This window comes from Labeo rohita, chromosome 23 (assembly GCF_022985175.1).
Source record: "Labeo rohita strain BAU-BD-2019 chromosome 23, IGBB_LRoh.1.0, whole genome shotgun sequence".
NCBI lineage: Eukaryota > Metazoa > Chordata > Actinopteri > Cypriniformes > Cyprinidae > Labeo > Labeo rohita.
In genome coordinates, this window is record NC_066891.1 from 8,216,350 (window position 1) to 8,236,494 (window position 20,145).

General features: G+C 37.1%; 2 protein-coding genes across 2 annotated transcripts in view; both read left to right on the top strand.

The window, feature by feature from the left end:
- Window positions 1-562: 562 nt before the first annotated feature.
- Window positions 563-9,976, top strand: klf15 (Kruppel-like factor 15). The gene is made up of 3 exons (XM_051096902.1): window positions 563-779; window positions 3,056-4,316; window positions 7,756-9,976. The coding sequence occupies exons 2-3, from the start codon at window positions 3,130-3,132 to the stop codon at window positions 7,922-7,924; spliced, it is 1,356 nt and encodes a 451-aa protein (XP_050952859.1). The 5' UTR covers window positions 563-779; window positions 3,056-3,129; the 3' UTR covers window positions 7,925-9,976.
- Window positions 9,977-16,620: 6,644 nt separating this feature from the next.
- LOC127154999 (solute carrier family 41 member 1) overlaps window positions 16,621-20,145 on the top strand; it is a 90,350-nt gene continuing 86,825 nt past the window's right edge. The window contains exon 1 of the mRNA XM_051096899.1: window positions 16,621-16,751. The gene's annotated coding sequence lies outside the window, so the exon portion shown is untranslated. The remainder of the gene's footprint in view (window positions 16,752-20,145) is intronic.

Sequence of the window (20,145 nt, forward strand, 5' to 3'; positions counted from 1 at the left end):
TCTCATGATCTTCGGGCACACCCTGGCCTGGGAAGGCTGAAAAAAAAACTCTGGTTCAAAGTCTTATGTCCTTCCCATATCTTTAACTTAGACTGGTTAAAAGTTAAGCCAAGGTATAGAAATATTTTTGGAACCTAGTATCTTAAAAAGCACGAATATAGCAGTCATTAACATGTTATGACATTTAAATGTGTGGTGTGCGGTTTGTTATTATGAGGGAAGTACTTTAATCCCATATTAAATTGACAGCAGTAATCTTTTTCCGCGGTTGTTTAATCTCACAACGCCATTTGAGATGAGTTTATTGTTTGTTATAGGATGTCAAATAAATATCCACTTCATTAATGACGACATTTGCGCTTTAACCTCTTTTTCTGCAGGCTGATTTCACTTTCTTCGGCCGATGCGCTGATATTGCCGCACCGCTGCAAGAGTTAAAGTTCCTTCAGTCGGTCAGTTGACAGAAGCAACTGTGTACTTCGGTAAAAGCTGTTCATTGACGACAAAAGGCAAGAGTCCTGCCTCCGTCGACGGCTCCACCAATCCCAGCGTGTGGAGCAGACGAGCCTTCAGCAGTCTTCCCCAAATCTACTCTTAAAGCCCACAAGACAAGATCGTGTGACAGCAGCGTAATACTACAGAGACGGGAGCATGATCTGCCATGAGACGCTTCAGGTCTCAAGGGCACATTTAACGGCTAATGAAGCATTCTTCAGCAAAGAGAAACGGATCGTACTAGAACTTTAAACGCCAGGGATTAATGCGAGTGATTTAGTGAGGTAAGTTCGCTTGTTTTTATGCTTTCATTTGCGCGTCGAGTAGTCGCGTGGCACGCGCGGAAACTGTGTGCAACTATGTGCTGCGTCGAAAGGAGAAGCGCATAATGCAGAACATAATTAAATACATTTAAATATCTTGGATTAGCTGTTTATAGAGTTTAACTACATAGACAGAGAGATTAAGCGGTTTAGTGGGTAAACAGGACTGGGTAAACAGAATGCATCAATGCTTTATGTAATAAAAAGCATGCACATCAAGTGCTTTGCATATTTAAAACTTTATTTTAATTAAAAATGCTTTAGTTATAATTTTACGATAATAATAATAAAACGCATTTTCAATAATGTAATCTTTTGTAACATTCTACACTTCAAAAATAAATAAGAATTAACATTTTTAGGTATAAACTTTATGGAGGTCGTTCAATGCATATTTCGACCTCTTTGACTTTTAATAACTGATTATGAAAAATAAAGTTCTGAAAACTTAATTACAAATGACAGACTTGATTAGGCCAAGTTAAATAGATGAAGTGTAACGCAAAATAATTAAAGGGATATTTAAAGGGATTTTAAGATATCTAAAGTTATTTGAAAAACAATGCCTCCTCCTGAGTTTGCAGTGGACACATGTGGGTGTTGACACTGCCTGTAGATGTCAGGGTTATTCTCGGTCATTCTGCAGCAGACAGGGGGCGCTAGAATCACTGCCGCATGTACATGCATGCTGCTCCCATATTATTGTAGCCCAAACTGGGCTAATTAGTGTAATCAGACTTTAGCCAGGGTTTTTAAGATACTGAAAACCCCCCACAAATTTCAGGGCATGTCAAAACTTTTCTAGTACCCCGTCAGACTCCAGAGGGTTAAACACCAAAGTTTCCAGTACTGATTAATGAACTACTTAAGTTGACCGTGACGAAGCCAAATGACAGTTCTATAGACGCATGTTTTAGATTGTGATAGACAATTGTTTTCGCTTAGAGCAAAGACTGGGTCTAGCTGTCACTCAATAATAATGATTTTAGATTTTGACCCTCTATTGACATTTGTCTACTCCATATAGGGTGACAACATGCCACACCATTGGCTTTTTTTTGTAGCTAAGACTTTAAGGTTTGTGTCTGTACAAAAGTATTCACTGGAGTCAAACATGTGACAGCTAACATCAGTCCCCCCTCCATGCTACTCCATATTCTACTTCTACTTCTTATGATAATATGTGTAAAGTCTCTGTTGGAGTGGTTATTACAGTACACTGCTGTAGCTATAGATTCTTTTTTTCTTTTCAGTGCACGGGCCAAGGAATGCTATAATGAAATTACTAGCTGCAGCATTGAAGTTAGGCTTTGGTGGTCAAATTCCCAGAAATGAACAATGTTGCCTTCTTGAATGTCTTACAGTTGATATGCAGATAGCAGCGCTACGGTTAGTCTTTCATGCTAACCATAAAAAACACCCCAGAGAGAAAAAAACAAACATATTTTTACATATAAACTGCAACACAGACCAAAAAAGGAGAAAACTTTAAGACATTGAACAGTTTTTTGATTAAACTGTGAGTTGTCTCACACATAGCAACGTCATTTTATGTGCTCCTTTGGCAAGAGTCTTGGTTTCCAATTATCATCTGTTTCCAATCAAACACAACCATCTGAGACTTGTGTGCGCACAATGGTATCTTGTCTAAATGGTTAGCTTATAGCAAGACTTGTTGCAGTGAGGGAGTAACATGTTCACATCCTTATTTTAGCGTTGACGTATACAGCTATTATAGTAAATTGTTTCCAGTGTCTCACACATCCACTAGGCAGGAGTTGATGATATCTTAGCCTTTAGCTGCTTCTTGAGTCTAAAATGTTCTTGTGGAGTGGAAAAGAGTTATTGAATTGTAATTCCACCAGGCATCAAGTTTGTTTACATGTGTTGTAATCATCTGACTACAGCTGGTTTTTGCAACGTCATTGAATATTTAAAGTTTAAATGCACACTGCACATCACATCTGTCTTTTGGTGTGTGGGTAAGCTGCCAAGGCTAATTGTAGTCTGATGATTAGTATACAGGACATGCTGAAAGAAGCCGAGCTATTTAGGTTCACTAGTTCCTTTTAAAATGCTGAACTGATATTAATTCATAAGCCTTTTACAAATTATTGTCTGACTGAAGCTTACTGACTGCGATCTTCATTAAAAGATTGATTACTTTCAATGTTACGTAATCTTTGAAATGTCACATTATTGCTAATCCTGCATTTGTATTTCTTGCTCTTTTATAGACTGAAAACCTGAATCATTCATAGCAGGGAACTGTACAAGTGGCCGCTGCGCTTTGGACAGGCAGTAGCCAGGAATGGTGGATCACTTGCTGCTTGATGAAGAGACTTTCTTTCCTTACACTTATTTGCTGCCAGCCCACAACCCATCGGATATGGTGACAGACGAGGGGGTGTACCATATGCTTCCATCACCATTCTCAGAGGATAACCTGAGTGACTCATCTAGCCCACGTTCCTGTTCCAGCCCTGAGTCTCAGGTGTTGGGCTCTAGTTGTGGGAGTAACTCAAGTGGAGAAAGTCAAGATGGCCTCCTTGACTTCCTTCACTCCCAGTCCCTAACTGTGAGCCAAAACTCGTCGTCCTCCACCACGGTGTCTCCCATGGTCCCTCCCGTTCTTCCCATGGGTCTGGCTTGGGAGTCACGCCGGGACCGCACCACCAAAGAGGAGTGCTTTGAGTTCCCTGTTTTCCCTGGAGATTTGGAGGACCATGCGGGGCTACTCTTTCAGCCCACTCTGGAGGAGATCGAGGAGTTCCTCGAGGAGAACATGGAAGTGGTAGCCTTGAAAGAGGAAGCTGGAGAGGGTCTGGTGACCTGTGAGAGCATGCAAGGACCTACAGAACCTTGGGCTCAAAACTTAGACCAAACAGTGCCTGTCTCAAGTGACATAGTCGACGCCAACTCTGATCCCGAAAGTGGACAATCCGCAGTAGCGGCCTCTGCAAATCCTTCAAACGCGTTGAAAAAGGAGGACTCTTCTGGAAAGGTAGTGATGGTGGAAAGTCCTAGCATGCCTGTGATCCTACAGCTCCAGCCCATTCAAGTGAAACAGGAATCGAGCCCTAAAAGTGCCCCCTCGACACCAGCACCAACACCAACACCACAACCTGCCTCAGACATCAAAATAACCCAGCTCCTTGTCAACATCCAGGGTCAAACCTTCGCCCTGGTTCCTCAGGTGATCCCACCAGCCAGCCTTAACAGCTCTTCCTCCAAGTTTGTCCGTATCGCCCCAGTTCCCATTGCCGCTAAACCCTTAGGTCTAGGGGAGAACGGAACAGTTGACGGCCAGGGAACAGGGCTTGTAGTTGGGGGTCACAAATTCCAGAAGAGCTCGGTAGCTGATCTTATTAAAATGCACAAGTGTACTTTCCCTGGCTGTGCCAAGATGTACACCAAGAGCAGCCACCTAAAGGCGCACCTGAGGCGACACACCGGCGAGAAACCATTCGCCTGCACTTGGCCTGGCTGTGGCTGGAGGTGAGTGTTTTTGTTCTGTACAGTTATGGTTTTTTCCACTCAAACAGAGGTTAGCTGTCAAGGTCTGCATATTTACGAAGGGCTTTCACTCCAATAAGTTGTAGTTATTGCGAAAGCAATGTGGTACATCATTATCTTTGTTGACCATCCATGAATGGACTTCAAACAGAGACAAGGGAGAGCTCTAGTATGTGGACTAGCTGAGTCTAAAGATATGTTAGCTTATCTCTAATTTTTCTTGTTTTTGTGGCCAAGAACCAATTACATTAAGGGTTTCTTGCCCAGCTCCTAGAGGGCTAGAGTCCTGCAGAGTTTAGCTTCGACCCTTCCAGCCCCAGCATGAGTTTCTAGTAATCCTGAAGACCTTAATTAGCTGGTTCAGGTGTGTTTAATTAGGATTTGAGCTAAACTCTGCACGATAGTGCGCCTCCAGAAGCAGGATTGAACACCCCTGGAATACGTGAACTGATTCACAAGAGTTAATCAGACTTTTCCAAAGATATGTAACATTTTAGTAGAGCAGTTAAGTAGAGTGCGTTTGATTATTACCTCAACTCGCTTATGCCATAAAGGTAATTTAGCATGCAAGCATTGGAAACTTTAGCTTGCTGAAACAGCTGAACTACAGTCACATTACTGATAAATGTAGTTTAGTTAGTAGCTAAGCTACTTTTACTTAGTTATTCCACAACACTGCTTGATAGTGACTTTGTATTGCAGCTGTAAAATTTCATTCACAATTTGTCCTTAGATTTTGGGTCTTGTTTTGTGTTATCTCTGCTATTTGGAGATTAGATAAAGTCTTTGAAGAGGCAGACTTTGCCCTATTCACTGCTTCATTTGTTTACTCTTAGTCTATGTCCAGCTTCAATCTCTCTGAACAAGGCCTGTTTAAAGTGCACCAGCGGTAGTAGTGAGGTCAGGATTGACAGTACAGATAAAACTTCAAGTGGTGGTCTCTGACAGAAGAGGGTTTGGTTCTTATATTTTGCATGCTTTGGGGGTGTTTACTCTTAAAGTGCACTCTTGAATTGACTGCATTAGTTATCAACAACATTCTTCAAGCGCTTGGTCATAGTAGTATCCCTGATTTAGCTATTCCAAGATTCCAAGTCCCTCAGACAACTTTTCTGTCAATGATCCACTGGTTTGTCTAGTTACATGTACGACTCTCCGAGATGATCTAATTATTGTAAAAAGTCAAAAATCGGAGCGGCAAGTTAGTGCTGCCAAGATAGAGGCCTCTAGTCAACTTTGATAAGGCTTACTGATTCGAGAGGTCTGTTGTTATCAGTGACCTTGCTTAGCCTTTCTTCTGGATAGCAGTTGGCAGTGACTGGCCTTCAGCAGTCTGTGAGTCTGATTGAGGTCTCCGGGACACTGTCAGGAAATGGATGTAGGGAAGAAAGCAACAGAAGAATGCCCCATTGGCCGCCTCAAGCCTGGCTGCGGCATTGCTTTGCCAGCATTTTTAGCATTCCTTTGGTACTCCGCAAATAAAATTGTCTTAGTGACACAAACACACAAAACCACACTCGCACTTAGATTGGAAATTTCTTAGACCTAAAAGCACACACAATAGCTTCAAACATGGTACTTGACTAGATGACACACCAGTTGGCACCTGGTTTGGAAACAAACCAGGAAGCGCATACTTTGTTTTATGCAGCTTGCACACAAAGGTTAACAGAGGACAAAACCTGCACGAAAAGCTTTATCTGAACTGATACAGTTTGCACTATCAACAGTAGAGCAAACCAAAGTGCTTTAGCGTAACTCTGCTTGTTTTGAAATGGAAAATACAGATTTGCAAGGTGAAATCTTGTAGTTGGTTGCAACGGAATAACTCTTCGACCACAATGCAAAAATGTGGGCATTTGAATAGAAGTTAATAACATGTGCTGTAGAGCGTGCTGGAACAGCTCTGTTTGTGAGCTCTGACGTCCAACAAGGAGGGGCACCCCATCCCATCCTATCCCACAGGGCAACAATTAGTCCACCACCATCCCATCCCAACATACTTCAAAGACTTGCTCGCATACCATGCATGTGGTATTTCAGAACGTGAGAGACTTTGTCAGTGCAAAAAAGCATGATGGTTTAATTAACATCGCAGTTAGCACATGCTACATGATGTTTTCTCTTTTGAGTATGAAATGAGAATCTTCTTGTTAGTTTTGTTAGCCACGCTGTGGCCGCAGGGGGGTTATTTTTGGATTCGGCACAAAGTTAGCGCATTACTGTAAGGATAGCTACAACTGTACGGTTCCTGTCTAAGCTTGTTGTACAAGTGGAAGAAAAGCCAAGCTCAAGAGAGAGAGACTGGTTTTTATAGCCTTGCAAATACTCTACACATGTTCCCGGGACATTAGAAACAGATACTACCTAGCCTATGGCTTCATATGAAACCGTGGCATGGGGTTGAGCAAGAGTTCCTGGCTTTCTCATTTCAAATAGAAGTGCACACTATCTTCAGATGCTTTTTATTGAGTAAGATGTCCATTGATAGTACAAAGGTGTAAAGTTAAGAGTCATTTGTACACCAGAGGTGCAATATTTCCCAAGAGCCTCTATTACTTTCCATGCAGGGTATATGGCATAACAGCAGATTGAGAAGGAAAACGCTTCCATATTTTTTAAAAACAAGCTGAGTTTTCCCTCTCCTGGGTCTTGGTTTGGATGGTTGCTTTCAGAAAACATTAACAGCCATGAATGTGGTGCAAATCTTCTTTTGGAACTTGAGCGCTGGGTTAAGCGCTGGGTTAAATATAGTTGCTCATTAGATCTGCTCCAAGCTCGAACCATTTGCTGCCCAGTAGTGAAGACACTGAGCAATTGTTTGACAGTTTTATTTGATGTTGCGTGCGCCATGTGCCTCAAAGGCTGTGAAAGTGATTTCACTGTGCTTTCAATTTTGTTACTCAGTAACTCCAGTACTGTTTTCACCTTTTGTCCGATTTCACAGCGACAGCTGCTCTTACAAAACCTCAAATGTAAGGGAACAAAAAGACATGCAGTAGGGTTTATTAATGTGAATAATGAGCTGTCCTGTCCAAATAGGCTTTGATTAATGAACTGTTTTGCTTACTATCCAGTGATTGACTAATTTAGGCAATGCATGTCAATGAAAAATATTGCTTTTGGCCTTTTTCTCCATAATCTGATGTATTTCTTCATGAAATAAGATGAAAGACATGAAGGGATAGTTGTTTCAGAGGTGGTGCAAGTTGCTATACATAGATGAAGGAACGTATAGAGTAAATAAGGATAGTGTTGACTGTAAAACAAGTGGAACTGAAGCATTTTTAGACACAGTCATAAGACAAAATACCATTGAAAGCATTGGCCAAGTAGTGCGTTTTCCACAACACAGTACAAAATGAACTGGATCAGTGCACAACCACTGATATTTGGCTTTATCTCTGCATTCTTCTTGCAGATTCTCCCGGTCGGACGAGCTGTCACGGCATCGCCGGTCTCACTCTGGAGTTAAGCCCTACCAGTGCCCCGTCTGCGAGAAGAAATTTGCCCGCAGCGATCACCTGTCCAAACACATCAAAGTCCATCGCTTTCCACGAAGCAGCAGGACAGCGCGCACTGCACACTGACCCCACACAACCCCCCGCCACGGAGAGAGATAGAGATACGAGCGAACGAACGAACAGAAGAAAGAGAGAAAGAGAGACACATTCACTTGCGGTACTGTGATAATTTATTAAGTGAGGCTCGGATGAACTGAAGAAGAGTTTGTTCTGAAACTGTTACTTGACTCGTCGGCCTCACAAATGTCGTAAGCTTCGTAGATTGTATTTTTGTAGCGTCCATGATTGTTTTCTATGTTTCGAGAACAAATTTTTAAAGTTCAAATGCATTTGTACTTTGAGGTATGAATTGTTGATGTATCTGCCAGTCATCAACATTCCTTGTTTAAAATCACGATAAAGTCACTTCTTTTGCCAACGTAACGTGTTTAGCTCCTCTAAACCAAAAAAGAGACTCGGGTTCATTTGAACTACTGATCATTAGTAGGACTGTGCCATTATAAGCTACTGGCAAAAACAGAGGCTTGACTTTCAGTTGTATGCTAGTAAACTGTGAAACGCCTCCGGACAGACCATACAGCGAATCAGCGGAAGTCAAAACGCGCACATTTGACGTATGTGAAAGGGCCATCTGATCAGTATTGAATTTTTCCCTGTTTTAGTTGATAATACAAAACCTTTCTTCATTTCATTCTTCTTTTTTGTCATTTATACCTTCTGGGCCTTTCTCTAATCTAAATGTTTGCAGCTGGGGCCAAGGCATTTGTGGTTAAGCGCATGCGGTCGGAAGATATTTTCGACAGCAATCTTCATATCTGAGAAACCCGACGATCCGAGTCAGTAAGTTGATAGCTAAGCTAGGTCAATAAAGACGATCAGCTCTTTCAAACCTGCCTCAAACAGTCCTTTTGACCTGGGACTATCTGCCAAAATGTCTCTGCGAGACGAGCTTGAATGACAGAAACTGGAATTGCAAGGTGCTAACTGGTCTCGACCGCGAGCTCCCGCACAGGGGACGCTTGCGGGGCGAATCCTCCTGCTTGGGAAATGTAGTCTGGGACGCATCTGGAGTTCAAAGAGGACGTTCTTCATGGGAACTGTAGTCATGGACACAGCTTGACTACTGATAGGGCACGCCGGCCATGTGTTCGCTAAAGAATGCGTGTAATATCCAGCGGGGTGCTGATAGTTAACGCTAATATTTAACACGTTGTATAATTGGATTTCGAGGAGAGCTTTGTAACAACCTTGACAATGCAATCTGTTCTATGCAGTCTGTTTTTGCCAAAACAAAAGCCCAAATGGAAACAACTACAAAGTTACCCAGAGTGCCTCAGGTGATGAATGAACTCGTTGCTCTTTGCACTGCGCCAAACAGGCACAACAGGCACCTATAGATGCGTCAACGTATATATATATATATATATGCACACATATAGCGTCGTGACAGGAGCTCTTCTGGTTCTCTACTTAAGAGTAGAAATGATTACGGTATCGTTTTGCTGCTCGGCCTCTAATATTTAGCAACTGTTGTGGTCAGGAAATCCGATCTCAGATCAGATAGACTTGCAGAGAGCGGGCAGAAACCAGAACCACTCAGACCTCTCGCATACCAGAAGAGTCCTGTAGGAATGAAGGAAACATTTGTTTTGCTGCTGTTTGTGCCTGTTTAACATACAAACCAGTGTCATGCGGAAGCAGAATCTCTCCAAACACGTCGTTGTTGCTCTCTGAAAGAGGTAACCGTGCGTGATTGGTTTTAAAAAGTCTAAAAATCTAAAAATACGTCATACAGACACCCAGGCGGAGGTTGCGTACTGTTAGCGTTGCATTCCTTGCCGTCTACATGAAATTTATGGTGAAATTGGTGCTTATGGCCAACATTGAATGTATGTATACTGTATGTACAGACTTTGTACAAAATGTCGTTGGATCAGAGAGTACCGGATATTCTTCTACTGACGTATCTCGCGTCTTTGATTGTATAAATGTCCCCTGTAAAATGTAAACCAATGTACATAATAACAATTCAATATATAAATATATATATATATATAAATATTATATATTTTTCTTGATATACATCAGATGCATTTACAAATAAATTGAAAATAAGAACGTTTTGTTTCCGTGTCGTCTTGTTTATATTTTTTACAGTTGCTAAAATGTTGTATGCAATAGCTTAGAATGTGAATTCAAATGCTTCTAGCTTCATCGAATTTATCTGAATGGAAAAGCGTATTAGTTTTCTATTTCCAGTTTGAACTCCACCAGTGAGTCTCGCAGTATAATTAAGTTAAATATTTGCGCTTGGAGTGCATCGCTCATGTATTTGTTTTATATGCAGTTGTCTTAGAATGATTGATGGTCTCATGCCAGTGATGTTTAATTAATGTTTAATGAGAGGGATATTGTGCCTTATAATTCCAAATCTTACACTGAAACCACTCAGTTCCTAAAGAAAGAAAGCAATGAAGCACACGTGCCTCTCTTTAACAGAGTATAAGTGAACCAAACAGTGAAGGTTAAGATGTCATAGAAAGAACTTTAGTAAAATAAAATGTAATCTTTTACAGATGAACCTTCTTTGATACTTGTAATGACACTGATAAAAGAATCTTCTGTATTATTCTATACTTAAAAACAGCAGCATTTTAATGTATTATATATTTATTATACTTTCTATAACACCCATACGCAGATACAGTACAGTACATATTAGACTGTACTGATTATAAAAGTCCAATGCACACTCTCTTTCTATTTTATATATATATATATATATATATATATAAAACATTTTTAAATAAATATTTATATTGAGTGTTTTGGAACTTTAAATATATTTATTGAAAATATTGAAAAAAATTGACAATTTTGGATTTACATTATATATTTATATTATATATCATTTTGGATACATTTAAAACAACAGCACAAACTATCTATCCATCTATCTATCTATCTATCTATCTATACTATTATTAATATATAATAATATAATATAATTTATAGTTATAGTTATAATTTATAATAAACTAATATATTGTAATTTTTATGTATTTAACAGTTTTTAATAAACATTTTATTTTATTTTATTTTATTATATATATATATATATATATATACAACATAGTAGTATATAGTATTACTATATAGTATATAGTATTCTTTCTCTCTATTAAACAATTCTATCTATCTATATCTATCTATCGATTTATCTATCTATCTATCTATATATATATACATATATATACATATAATTATTATATATCAAATATATATTTAAGAAATATTTAATATAATATAATTTAATTACAATTTATTGTTTATTGACTTAGACCAGACTCGAATCTGCGTCTGCAACATAACCCGATCAGTACATGCATTAACCTCTAAACCGCAGTTCCAACAGGAACAACAACCAATAGTGCAGGAGTCCAGCTCAAAACACTCGTGCGTGTTGTTTATGCTGAGTCACCCTGGATAAGGACATATTGAGCATGATGCCTGTGAAGGGCCCTGACGTTTATGGCTGACAACTCCAATTTATGTGGCTCCCTTCACAAGCCCCCGACCACATGTGGCACTCCTAAAGATGAGAGGAGGGAGTCAGGAAGAGAAGAATGCAGTGAAGTGATGTTCTTTTTATGGCCATCTGTTAGACAGGCTCACTGATGTGAAGGAGATCCTCAGTCGGCTGCCAAGATCTCCAGACGTTAGCTAACATGATCTTGGACCTGCTTGACCATAAACGGCAGTCCTGTCTGGACGACTCCAGATTTGCTTCTAGAAAACTCCACATTTTTTCTTTGTTTTCAACGTGCTGCATGTCATACAGCTTATGAGGAAACATTCGGGGGTCAGTTGTTTACCGCGTACTGCCGTGTTCAGATTCATAGTAAAGGATCGACTTTCTGTGTAATGAATAACGCACTTCTGTTTCATTCATGTGAGCCTATTCTATTTTTAATGTCGGTGAGTTCTTTAGGCAGCTTGATTTATTATACTATCCTGGCGACTTATTAAATGAACGTGTTTTATGATTTCATTTCAGTTTAAAGCTATCAGTCAGTCTTCCCATGGTGGCTTCAACACTCGCTGTTGTTTAGGGAACTGTATTTCCTCAGCACTCCGGCTCATGCTGTGCTTTGGAAAACGCAGTGGTCTTGCAGCCATTTGACAGATTTATTTTTGGAGAGTTTGCCGTTGTTGGAAAGAGTACATCCATCTGTCATGGCACCAAGGTAACTTTAGGTCAAGCGTATGACAGGTCACAGGAAATGATGTGGTGACTTATTCTATTAACGATTAAATGCAGCTGTTTACAAATGAGGCGTTCGGTGAAAACCGAAAAAAGGCTGTGTTTTCCATTCGGTTAATTTCTGTACGATTTTAAACATTGTATTCAAAATCAAAAGTCTTTAAGAGTTAATGAGCTACAGTTTATAATAAAAATGAATAAAAATGAATATGTTGGGACAAGGTGGAGTATTTCACATCAAATAAACTGCTCTTCCTGTTAACGAAGTTATGGCCTCCTGTTGTTGGCATTCAAGAATCAGAAATATGGCATTTCTATATAATAGAAATATTAAATAGCAGAAAAATAAAGAAGAATTATTAAAAAAAATAAATATTTTCTATAATAGTAGACATTATAGTAGTATAACATTTCAAAAATATGTTTTTTAAATAATTGTGTGATTTAGATGCAGATATTTTATTATGCATCTAATATAGATTGACTCTTGATTTTGATTTAGTTTGTTCTTCTGATTTCAGTTCTGATTCTATTTTTATAATAGAGTTATTTTACTATAACGGATATATTATTATGATGTTTATAATAGTATCTCAATTTAATACCATTATAAAATTACTATTGCAAACTTTAATTAGTTTTTATTTGTATTAGTTTTTATATTTATCATATTAATAATTATTTTTAAATATTTCTATATATTTTTTTAGAATTTTTAATTATTTTATTTTAATGTATTATTTAATCATCTTGTTTTTTATTTCAGTTTTAGTACAGTTATTGTAGTACAGCAAGTTAAACTAAACAAAGTAGTAATTTTGCATTGGCATATTTTATTCCAGTTTATTATTTTATTTCTATATATATATATATATTAATATAATTTCTATAATATAATATAATATTTAACAATATCATTTCTGACTTATACATGTAAAAACGTTTAAACATAAAATATGTATTATTTCTTCAATTACAAATATTAGCTATTTTTTAAACAGAAGTTTATACTATTTTGAATTAATATATTATATAATAATATTTATAATAATAAGAATAATATAATAATATTTATATTTAAAAATCTATAATATAAAATTTCTATATTTCTATATTAACTATTGATTAGCTATACATGTAAAATGTATTAACCACTCCATTTTATGAACTAATATTTTTTTTGGTAAAACTTTTTTTTTTCCCTTGAATGGAATGACTCCACTGACAATGAGAAAGCAGTGCATGTTTTATTCTCATTAGAAGCTGACAGCTTTTCTTTGAAAAACAACTTGCTGGCAGACATGTGTGAGATGATTTATGAATATTCCTGCACATATTGCCTTGCTTTTGTTCCCTCCGCTCAGGATTTCATTATAGCTCACAGCTCTGCGGTGAACATTTGTAGGATTCTCAATCGAACCTCTGACCGCAACATTACCATCGGAATCATCCCGGATAATGAAACCCAGATCTGAACATTGTTGCTGTGGTCAGTTTTCTGAAGGCTCTCAGTTATTCAGTTTTCATGTTGTCATATCCAAACTTCATGCGAGCGAAATTCATTTTGTCTTGCAGGACGACTCCGGGTTTTAGATCCTAGTCCAAAGGATATAAATGTGTTTAAACTTGATCTCTTCATCAAGGTCTCAGTCATGAAACATCTTGAAAGAATGGAGGAGATGTTGGCAGCTTGTTTCGCCTCGGTTTCCAACCTGAGACATTCTTTTCTTCCGGAAATAAAACTGTCCGAGTCTTTAATTTACTGTTAGGTGGGAGCAGCTGAAGTCCGGTTTTGGTGGTTGAACTCATATTTTCTAGTGTACAAAATGTTTTATGTGTTCACATACCATACAGGTCTCATTTTGCAGAAATGAACTTGAATACTTGAATAAAGTGTGTCATGGCGGACGCCCAAATCCACCATAATTTTATAAATAATACTGTTTTGTGTCATGAAATGTAGTTTTGAGAGTTTCTTAGGCAAGAAAGTACTAGTTTAAACTTCAAATCTGCGATTTGGTAATTAAAGAATAAGTCCACTTTCCAGAACAACAGTTTACAGATAATTTACTCACCCCCTTGTCATCCAAGATGCTGATGTCTTTCTTTCTTCAGTCGTGAAGAAATTATGTTTTTTAAGGAAAACATTTCAGGAATTTTCTTCATATAATGGACTGATATGGTGCTCTGAGTCTGAACTTTCACAATGTAGCTTAAATGCATCTTCAAATGATCCCAAATGTGGTTGTAAATGATCCCAGCCGAGGAAGAAGGGTCTTATCTAGCGAAACGATTGGTTAATTTGATAAAAATAATACAATTTATATACTTTTTTAATGTCAAACGCTCGTCTTGTCTTGCTCTTTCCGACCTCAGTTTTTTCCGGTTCAGTTAGAAGAGTTCAGGGAGAGCAGGACAAGACGGGCGTTTGAGATTAAAAAGTATTTAAATTGTATTTTTTAATGAAAATAATCGATTGTTTTGCTAGATAAGATTCTTCCTTGGCTGGGATCGTTTACAGCCACATTTGGGATTGTTTGAAGCCCCATTTAACCTGAATTTTGGAAGTTCAAAATCGGGACACCATATCAGTCCATTATATGGAGAAAAATCCTGAAATGTTTTCCTCAAAAAACACAATTTCTTTAAGACATGGACATCTTGGAAGACAAGGGGGTGAGTATATTATCTGTAAATTGTTGTTCTGGAAGTGGACTTCTCCTTTAAGATAACGTCTATTTGAAAATTTGCATCGATGTTTTCGGAGACGTGAGCTCCAGGACATCAGTGGTCATTCAGCACTCATGAACCCGCCGAGAGCAGCCTCATCTCGGCCAGATCTTCTGGAATTTGCCGGTGGCTCTGATGTCTAACATGATGTCTCTGTGGTTAAACATGAGATATAACGTTAATTTGTTTTGGGTTAATCTAACGGGCAATATTTGGTCTCATTAATCTATTATTTGTTCCAGAGCAAACTGTTTTGTCTGAGAGCAAAACCTCATCAAGTTATATTTTATGTAAATTTAATGCTGTATATCAGAGCGCTACCTTTGTACAGTAGTTTGACCTAACTGCCTAGCAACTTTTATAATGGCGGTTGTTGTTTTTTAAATATTATTATTCAATAAATAATATTTCATATAAGTAATAGTAGTTTTTAATAACCGTATTAGTGTTAGAAAACGTTTTCGTGATGGTGATTTAAGTTATTCCGCCAATAGATGGTGAACAAGAGTTTTTACGAATCAGCAGTAAAGACTTTTATATTGAAAAACAAACGCTGGCGTAAACGGAAGTTATTTTTAATTTCAACAACAGCTTGAAGCGACTAACAAACAAATGCGCTTTCCTCATCTGACATCAAAACTAATGTTTTATTGTGAATATAAACAATGAATGCTGTATCAGATGCAGGTAATCACACTCGCTCAGTCCATCTCCTTCTCATAATACTCTACATTATACAGTGAGCTTTTAATAAAGTAATACAATAAGCTTTTAATAAACCAACTCGTTCTTATGTTCGCAAAACAGAGGGTTTTTAAAGACACTCCGTTGTTTTTTCTTATGTTTTTACACACACAGCTCCTGTGATATTGCTTATATATATATAACATATAAACATCCAAATGTATATAATTATTTATAACTTCTTGGGACATTTTCCAGTAATTTTTTTTTTCCAGCCATAGAGTATAACAATGGAGGATTTGCACTTAAGTCACAGTTTGGTCAGTTACCCCGATGCGCGGCTATATTGGCGATACTCGGATGTAAACAACAGCATGGATTGCAAGGTTAATGTGCCACTGAATGTGTTGTTCTGCTTATTTATGCTGTCTAAACCACAGAAATCATGTGTGGAAGCTGCTAAATCACATAGAGAAGGACATAGTAAGCAGGAAAGGGCGCAATATTTTGACAAACTAAAGTTAATAGGTGGTAAAGATGCGTACAAGCAGTATTAATTAAGATATTAGCCTAATATTTCACCTACCTGACAAACACAAATGTTGTCAAGATTCTGGAAATCCTGGTTCAGTTTGGCCAATCACAAACACCTTTTGGACAGTTTTTTGCACTCTTCTCCTTGATTTGTTATAACCTTTGACAGTCTATAGTACTCCAAATGTTTTTCCAGGTCTGACTGATTAGTACAGCCCAAAACATGACAATAATTGACCATTTTCAGCAGCAATAATAAGCAAAATATGTGAGTTCCTTTCAGTTCAGTGGTGTTGTTTACATTCAGTGCCGCCAATATGGCCGAATGATGACGTGTTGTGAAAACACCGTATATTGCAAACGCACACTGGCCATTTAACACCCACAGATCTCTTACACAGGATAAAACACACTAAGTTTAAGGAACAAAGCTGTTGAGCTTTAAAAAATTTAGTCAGGTCTCAAACCTTGGCAGTCATTCCTTTCCCTGGCGAGTACAAGTCTGATAACAAAAGTGCATTTGTTAACTGTGAAGTCTTTTTTTTTTCAGAGTTCAAATGAAAGGCAATTGATTGCTAAAGGGAAGGGACAGCAACACAGCACAAGATGTCAAGCAGCATGGGAAAACCCTGTCTATTATCTAACATCAGTGCTATATACACTACTCTTCAAAAGTCTGAGGTCAGTATGATTTTTTTTTAAAGAAATAAATACTTTTAGTCAACAAGGGTGCATTAAATTTATCAGTAGTGACAGCAGGCCTAAAGACTTTAGAACTTTTGAACTTTCTATTCATCAAAGAATCCTGAAAAAAAAGTATAATGGTTTCCAGGAAAATATAAGGAGCAGAATAAGAAATGTTTATTGAACAGAAAAACAGCATATTAGAATGATTTCTGAAGGATCATTTGATACTGGATTCATGATGCTGAAAATTCATCTTTACCATCAGAGAAATACGTTTTATTTTAATATACATTGAAACAGAAATCAGTTATTTTAAATAGTAATAATATTCCCTATATTACTGTTTTTACTGTGTTTATAATCAAATAAATACAGCCTTGGTCAGCACAAAATACTTGTTTCAGACACCTAAAACTTAATATTTGGACAAACTGCATATAATGCTGTGATATATTTACTGCACAGAATAAATATTTCTTTTTTCACAATGGAAATGAATAACTCATAAACCCCAGGGCACCTCTGTTCCACTTCGATACAGATTAAGAAATATATTACCAGCTGACTGAAGCTGGCATGGACAGGGGTTATCATTAGACAATATGGTGTTACAAGAGCACAGAGAAGAGACTCAGACACACATTTCACTTTGCTGAAAGTTATTGGCTCACAGCCCCAGTGTGTGTGTGTGAGCGAGAAAGAGAGTAAAACTGGAGGGATTCTGAAGATTGTTTAATATTGCATAACTTGATGGCCTCATTTCACACAGCTGTGCAACGTTTGCATCGCTGAGACATGCACTTTAGTCTGTCTCAGCTGATCCGTGGATGTATGTTGTGTGTATATTAGTCTTTCAAATGTTTTGTTGTTTTGCCTGTTTCTTTGATTGATACAGATGGGTGATATTTAAAGATGAAGTACACCACCAGTCAAAAGTTTTTGAACAGTAAGATTTTTAATGATTTTAAAAAAGTCTCTTCTGCTCACCAAGCCTGCATTTATTTGATCTAAAGTACAGCAAAAGCAGTAATATTGTGAAATATTTTACTATCTTAAATAACTGCTTTCTATTTGAATATATTTTGAAATGTAGTTAATTCCTGTGATCAGAGCTAAATTTCAGCATCATTACTTAAGTCTTCAGTGTCACATGATCCTTCAGAAATCATTCTAATATCAATATTTATATTATATATAGCAATATTTGAAACAGTTGAGTGAATTTTTTTCAGGATTCTCCAAAGATCAGCATTTATCTGAAACAAAGAGGTTTTTTTTTAAACATTATACACTATACCATTCAAAAGCTTGGAGTCAGTATATATATGTGTATATAATTTATAGAAATTAATACTTTTATTTAGCAAGGATGCTTTAAATTTATCAAAAGTGATGATAAAGACATTTATAATGTTACAAAAGATTTCTATTTCAGATAAATGTTGTTCTTCTGAACTTTCTATTCATCAAAGAAACATTAAAAAAACTGTTTTCAACATAATAATAAATGTTTTTGAGCAGCAAATCAAAATATTAGAATGATTTCTGAAGGATCATGTGACTGGAGTAATGATGCTAAAAATTCAGCTTTGAAATCACAGAAATAAATTACATTTTACAATATATTCAAGTAGAAAACAGTTATTTTAAATTGTAAACATATTTCACATTTTTAGTGTTTTTGCTGTATTTTGGATCAAATAAATGCAGGCTTGGTGAGACTTCTTAAAAAATAAAAAATCTTACTGTTCAAAAACTTTTGACTGGTAGTATGTATAAATGAGCAAAAAACAAAGATAATTGCAATAGTAATGACTGTTTTTGAACAGGTTTTCCAAACAAGATTGACATTTTATTGCATAAATAAAAAATGAGAGGTATTTACTGATATTTTATCTTACTGAGGGTGAGTAAATGATGACAGAATTTTCATTTTTGGGTGAACTATCCCTTTAAGATTTTTCATCTCAGAAGCCATTTTCCATGTGACACCAGAACAGCAGATTTCCAAACCCTCTGACCTCCTCTGAAACTTCAGAAATATTCTGAAGAAAAATGTTTGCTCATCACATGCATGTGAGGCTGTTGCGTGTATGAAAGTATATTCGGTCTGCCCTTGGGAACGGTATGGTTTCAACACTTGAACTGAGTAATCAATATCAAATAAAGCAATAAGTCCAGATGCTCCATTTGACCACATTTTGTCTTCAAGTATTCATATCCGAATGTCTGGAAGCAGATGCGATTTGTCTTTTATTATATTCTCAGCACTGCGATGCATGCCAAGTATCCTCCCGATATGTGGAAGAAATGCAAATGAATCTCACAGACTGTTATTCTGAACTTTTATGGACCTGCTGAATGAAAAACGCTGAGATAGAGATCTTTCTTACATAATAAAACGCTACTGGTCATATTGTATTGCAGACAGACATGTCTCTGTGAGCATTTGCTTATATAGTGCTAAAGCAATTTACAACAACTTACATGGTGGCCATAATTTGATGGTTGAGGAATCAAAGTCTACACTGGAATAACAAACTCACAGCTCCAGAAAACACTATTATCTGTGGTTCAGTTTACACACAGGAGACCTACATTACTTCATATGGATTTAGTAAGCTAGAGTTTGTGCAAATAAAAGACTTTGATCCAGCAAAGGGGAACTTTATCCAATACTAATAAACCACATTATTTATAGTATACGCAATTTTACGCTTTCTTGCCTAAAAGAATGTGTTAAGTTAATGGACAGTGTAAAAATGTTTTTTAGGGAACCTATTTTAAAGAAAATAGTATTGTATTCAGATATATAGAGTAAACTTGCCCCCCTCCAAAAGTAATATACATTTATTTATGAGTAAAAATGGTGCCTGTAAGGCAAATAACATCATATGCACTGAATTTATGCATTGAAACTAGTTGGTAAATATCAAATATCAGGTTTAAACAAACAGAAACCTCTGACGGTTTCTGACGCAGCTTTGCTCAGCTTGACCAGACACAACTTTCTCTCAGTCCTCTGTGTTATCGATCATGTGTTTACAGTGATGGTAAGAGCTCAGATTCGATCAATATTTGTCTCCGTGAACCTTTGGTGTTCAGGTAGTGGTGACGTAAATGATTTCCAAACAGTCTGTTCTCCGGCAGATAAATGGTTCATAGGGACATTTTCACCTAGCTGGATAGTGATGACACAGTTCGGTTTGATAAAGAATTTTGTCACAAAGTGCTAGAGGAGGACAAGTCCTGTATGGTGTGTTATTTGATCTTTGATTAGAAGATGCTATCTTGATTTTTTTATGTATTGCTAACACTGAGCTGTCATTTAAGAGAATTGCAAAAACAATGACTGTTTTCAAGCAGGTTTCCTAAACACTAATTAACG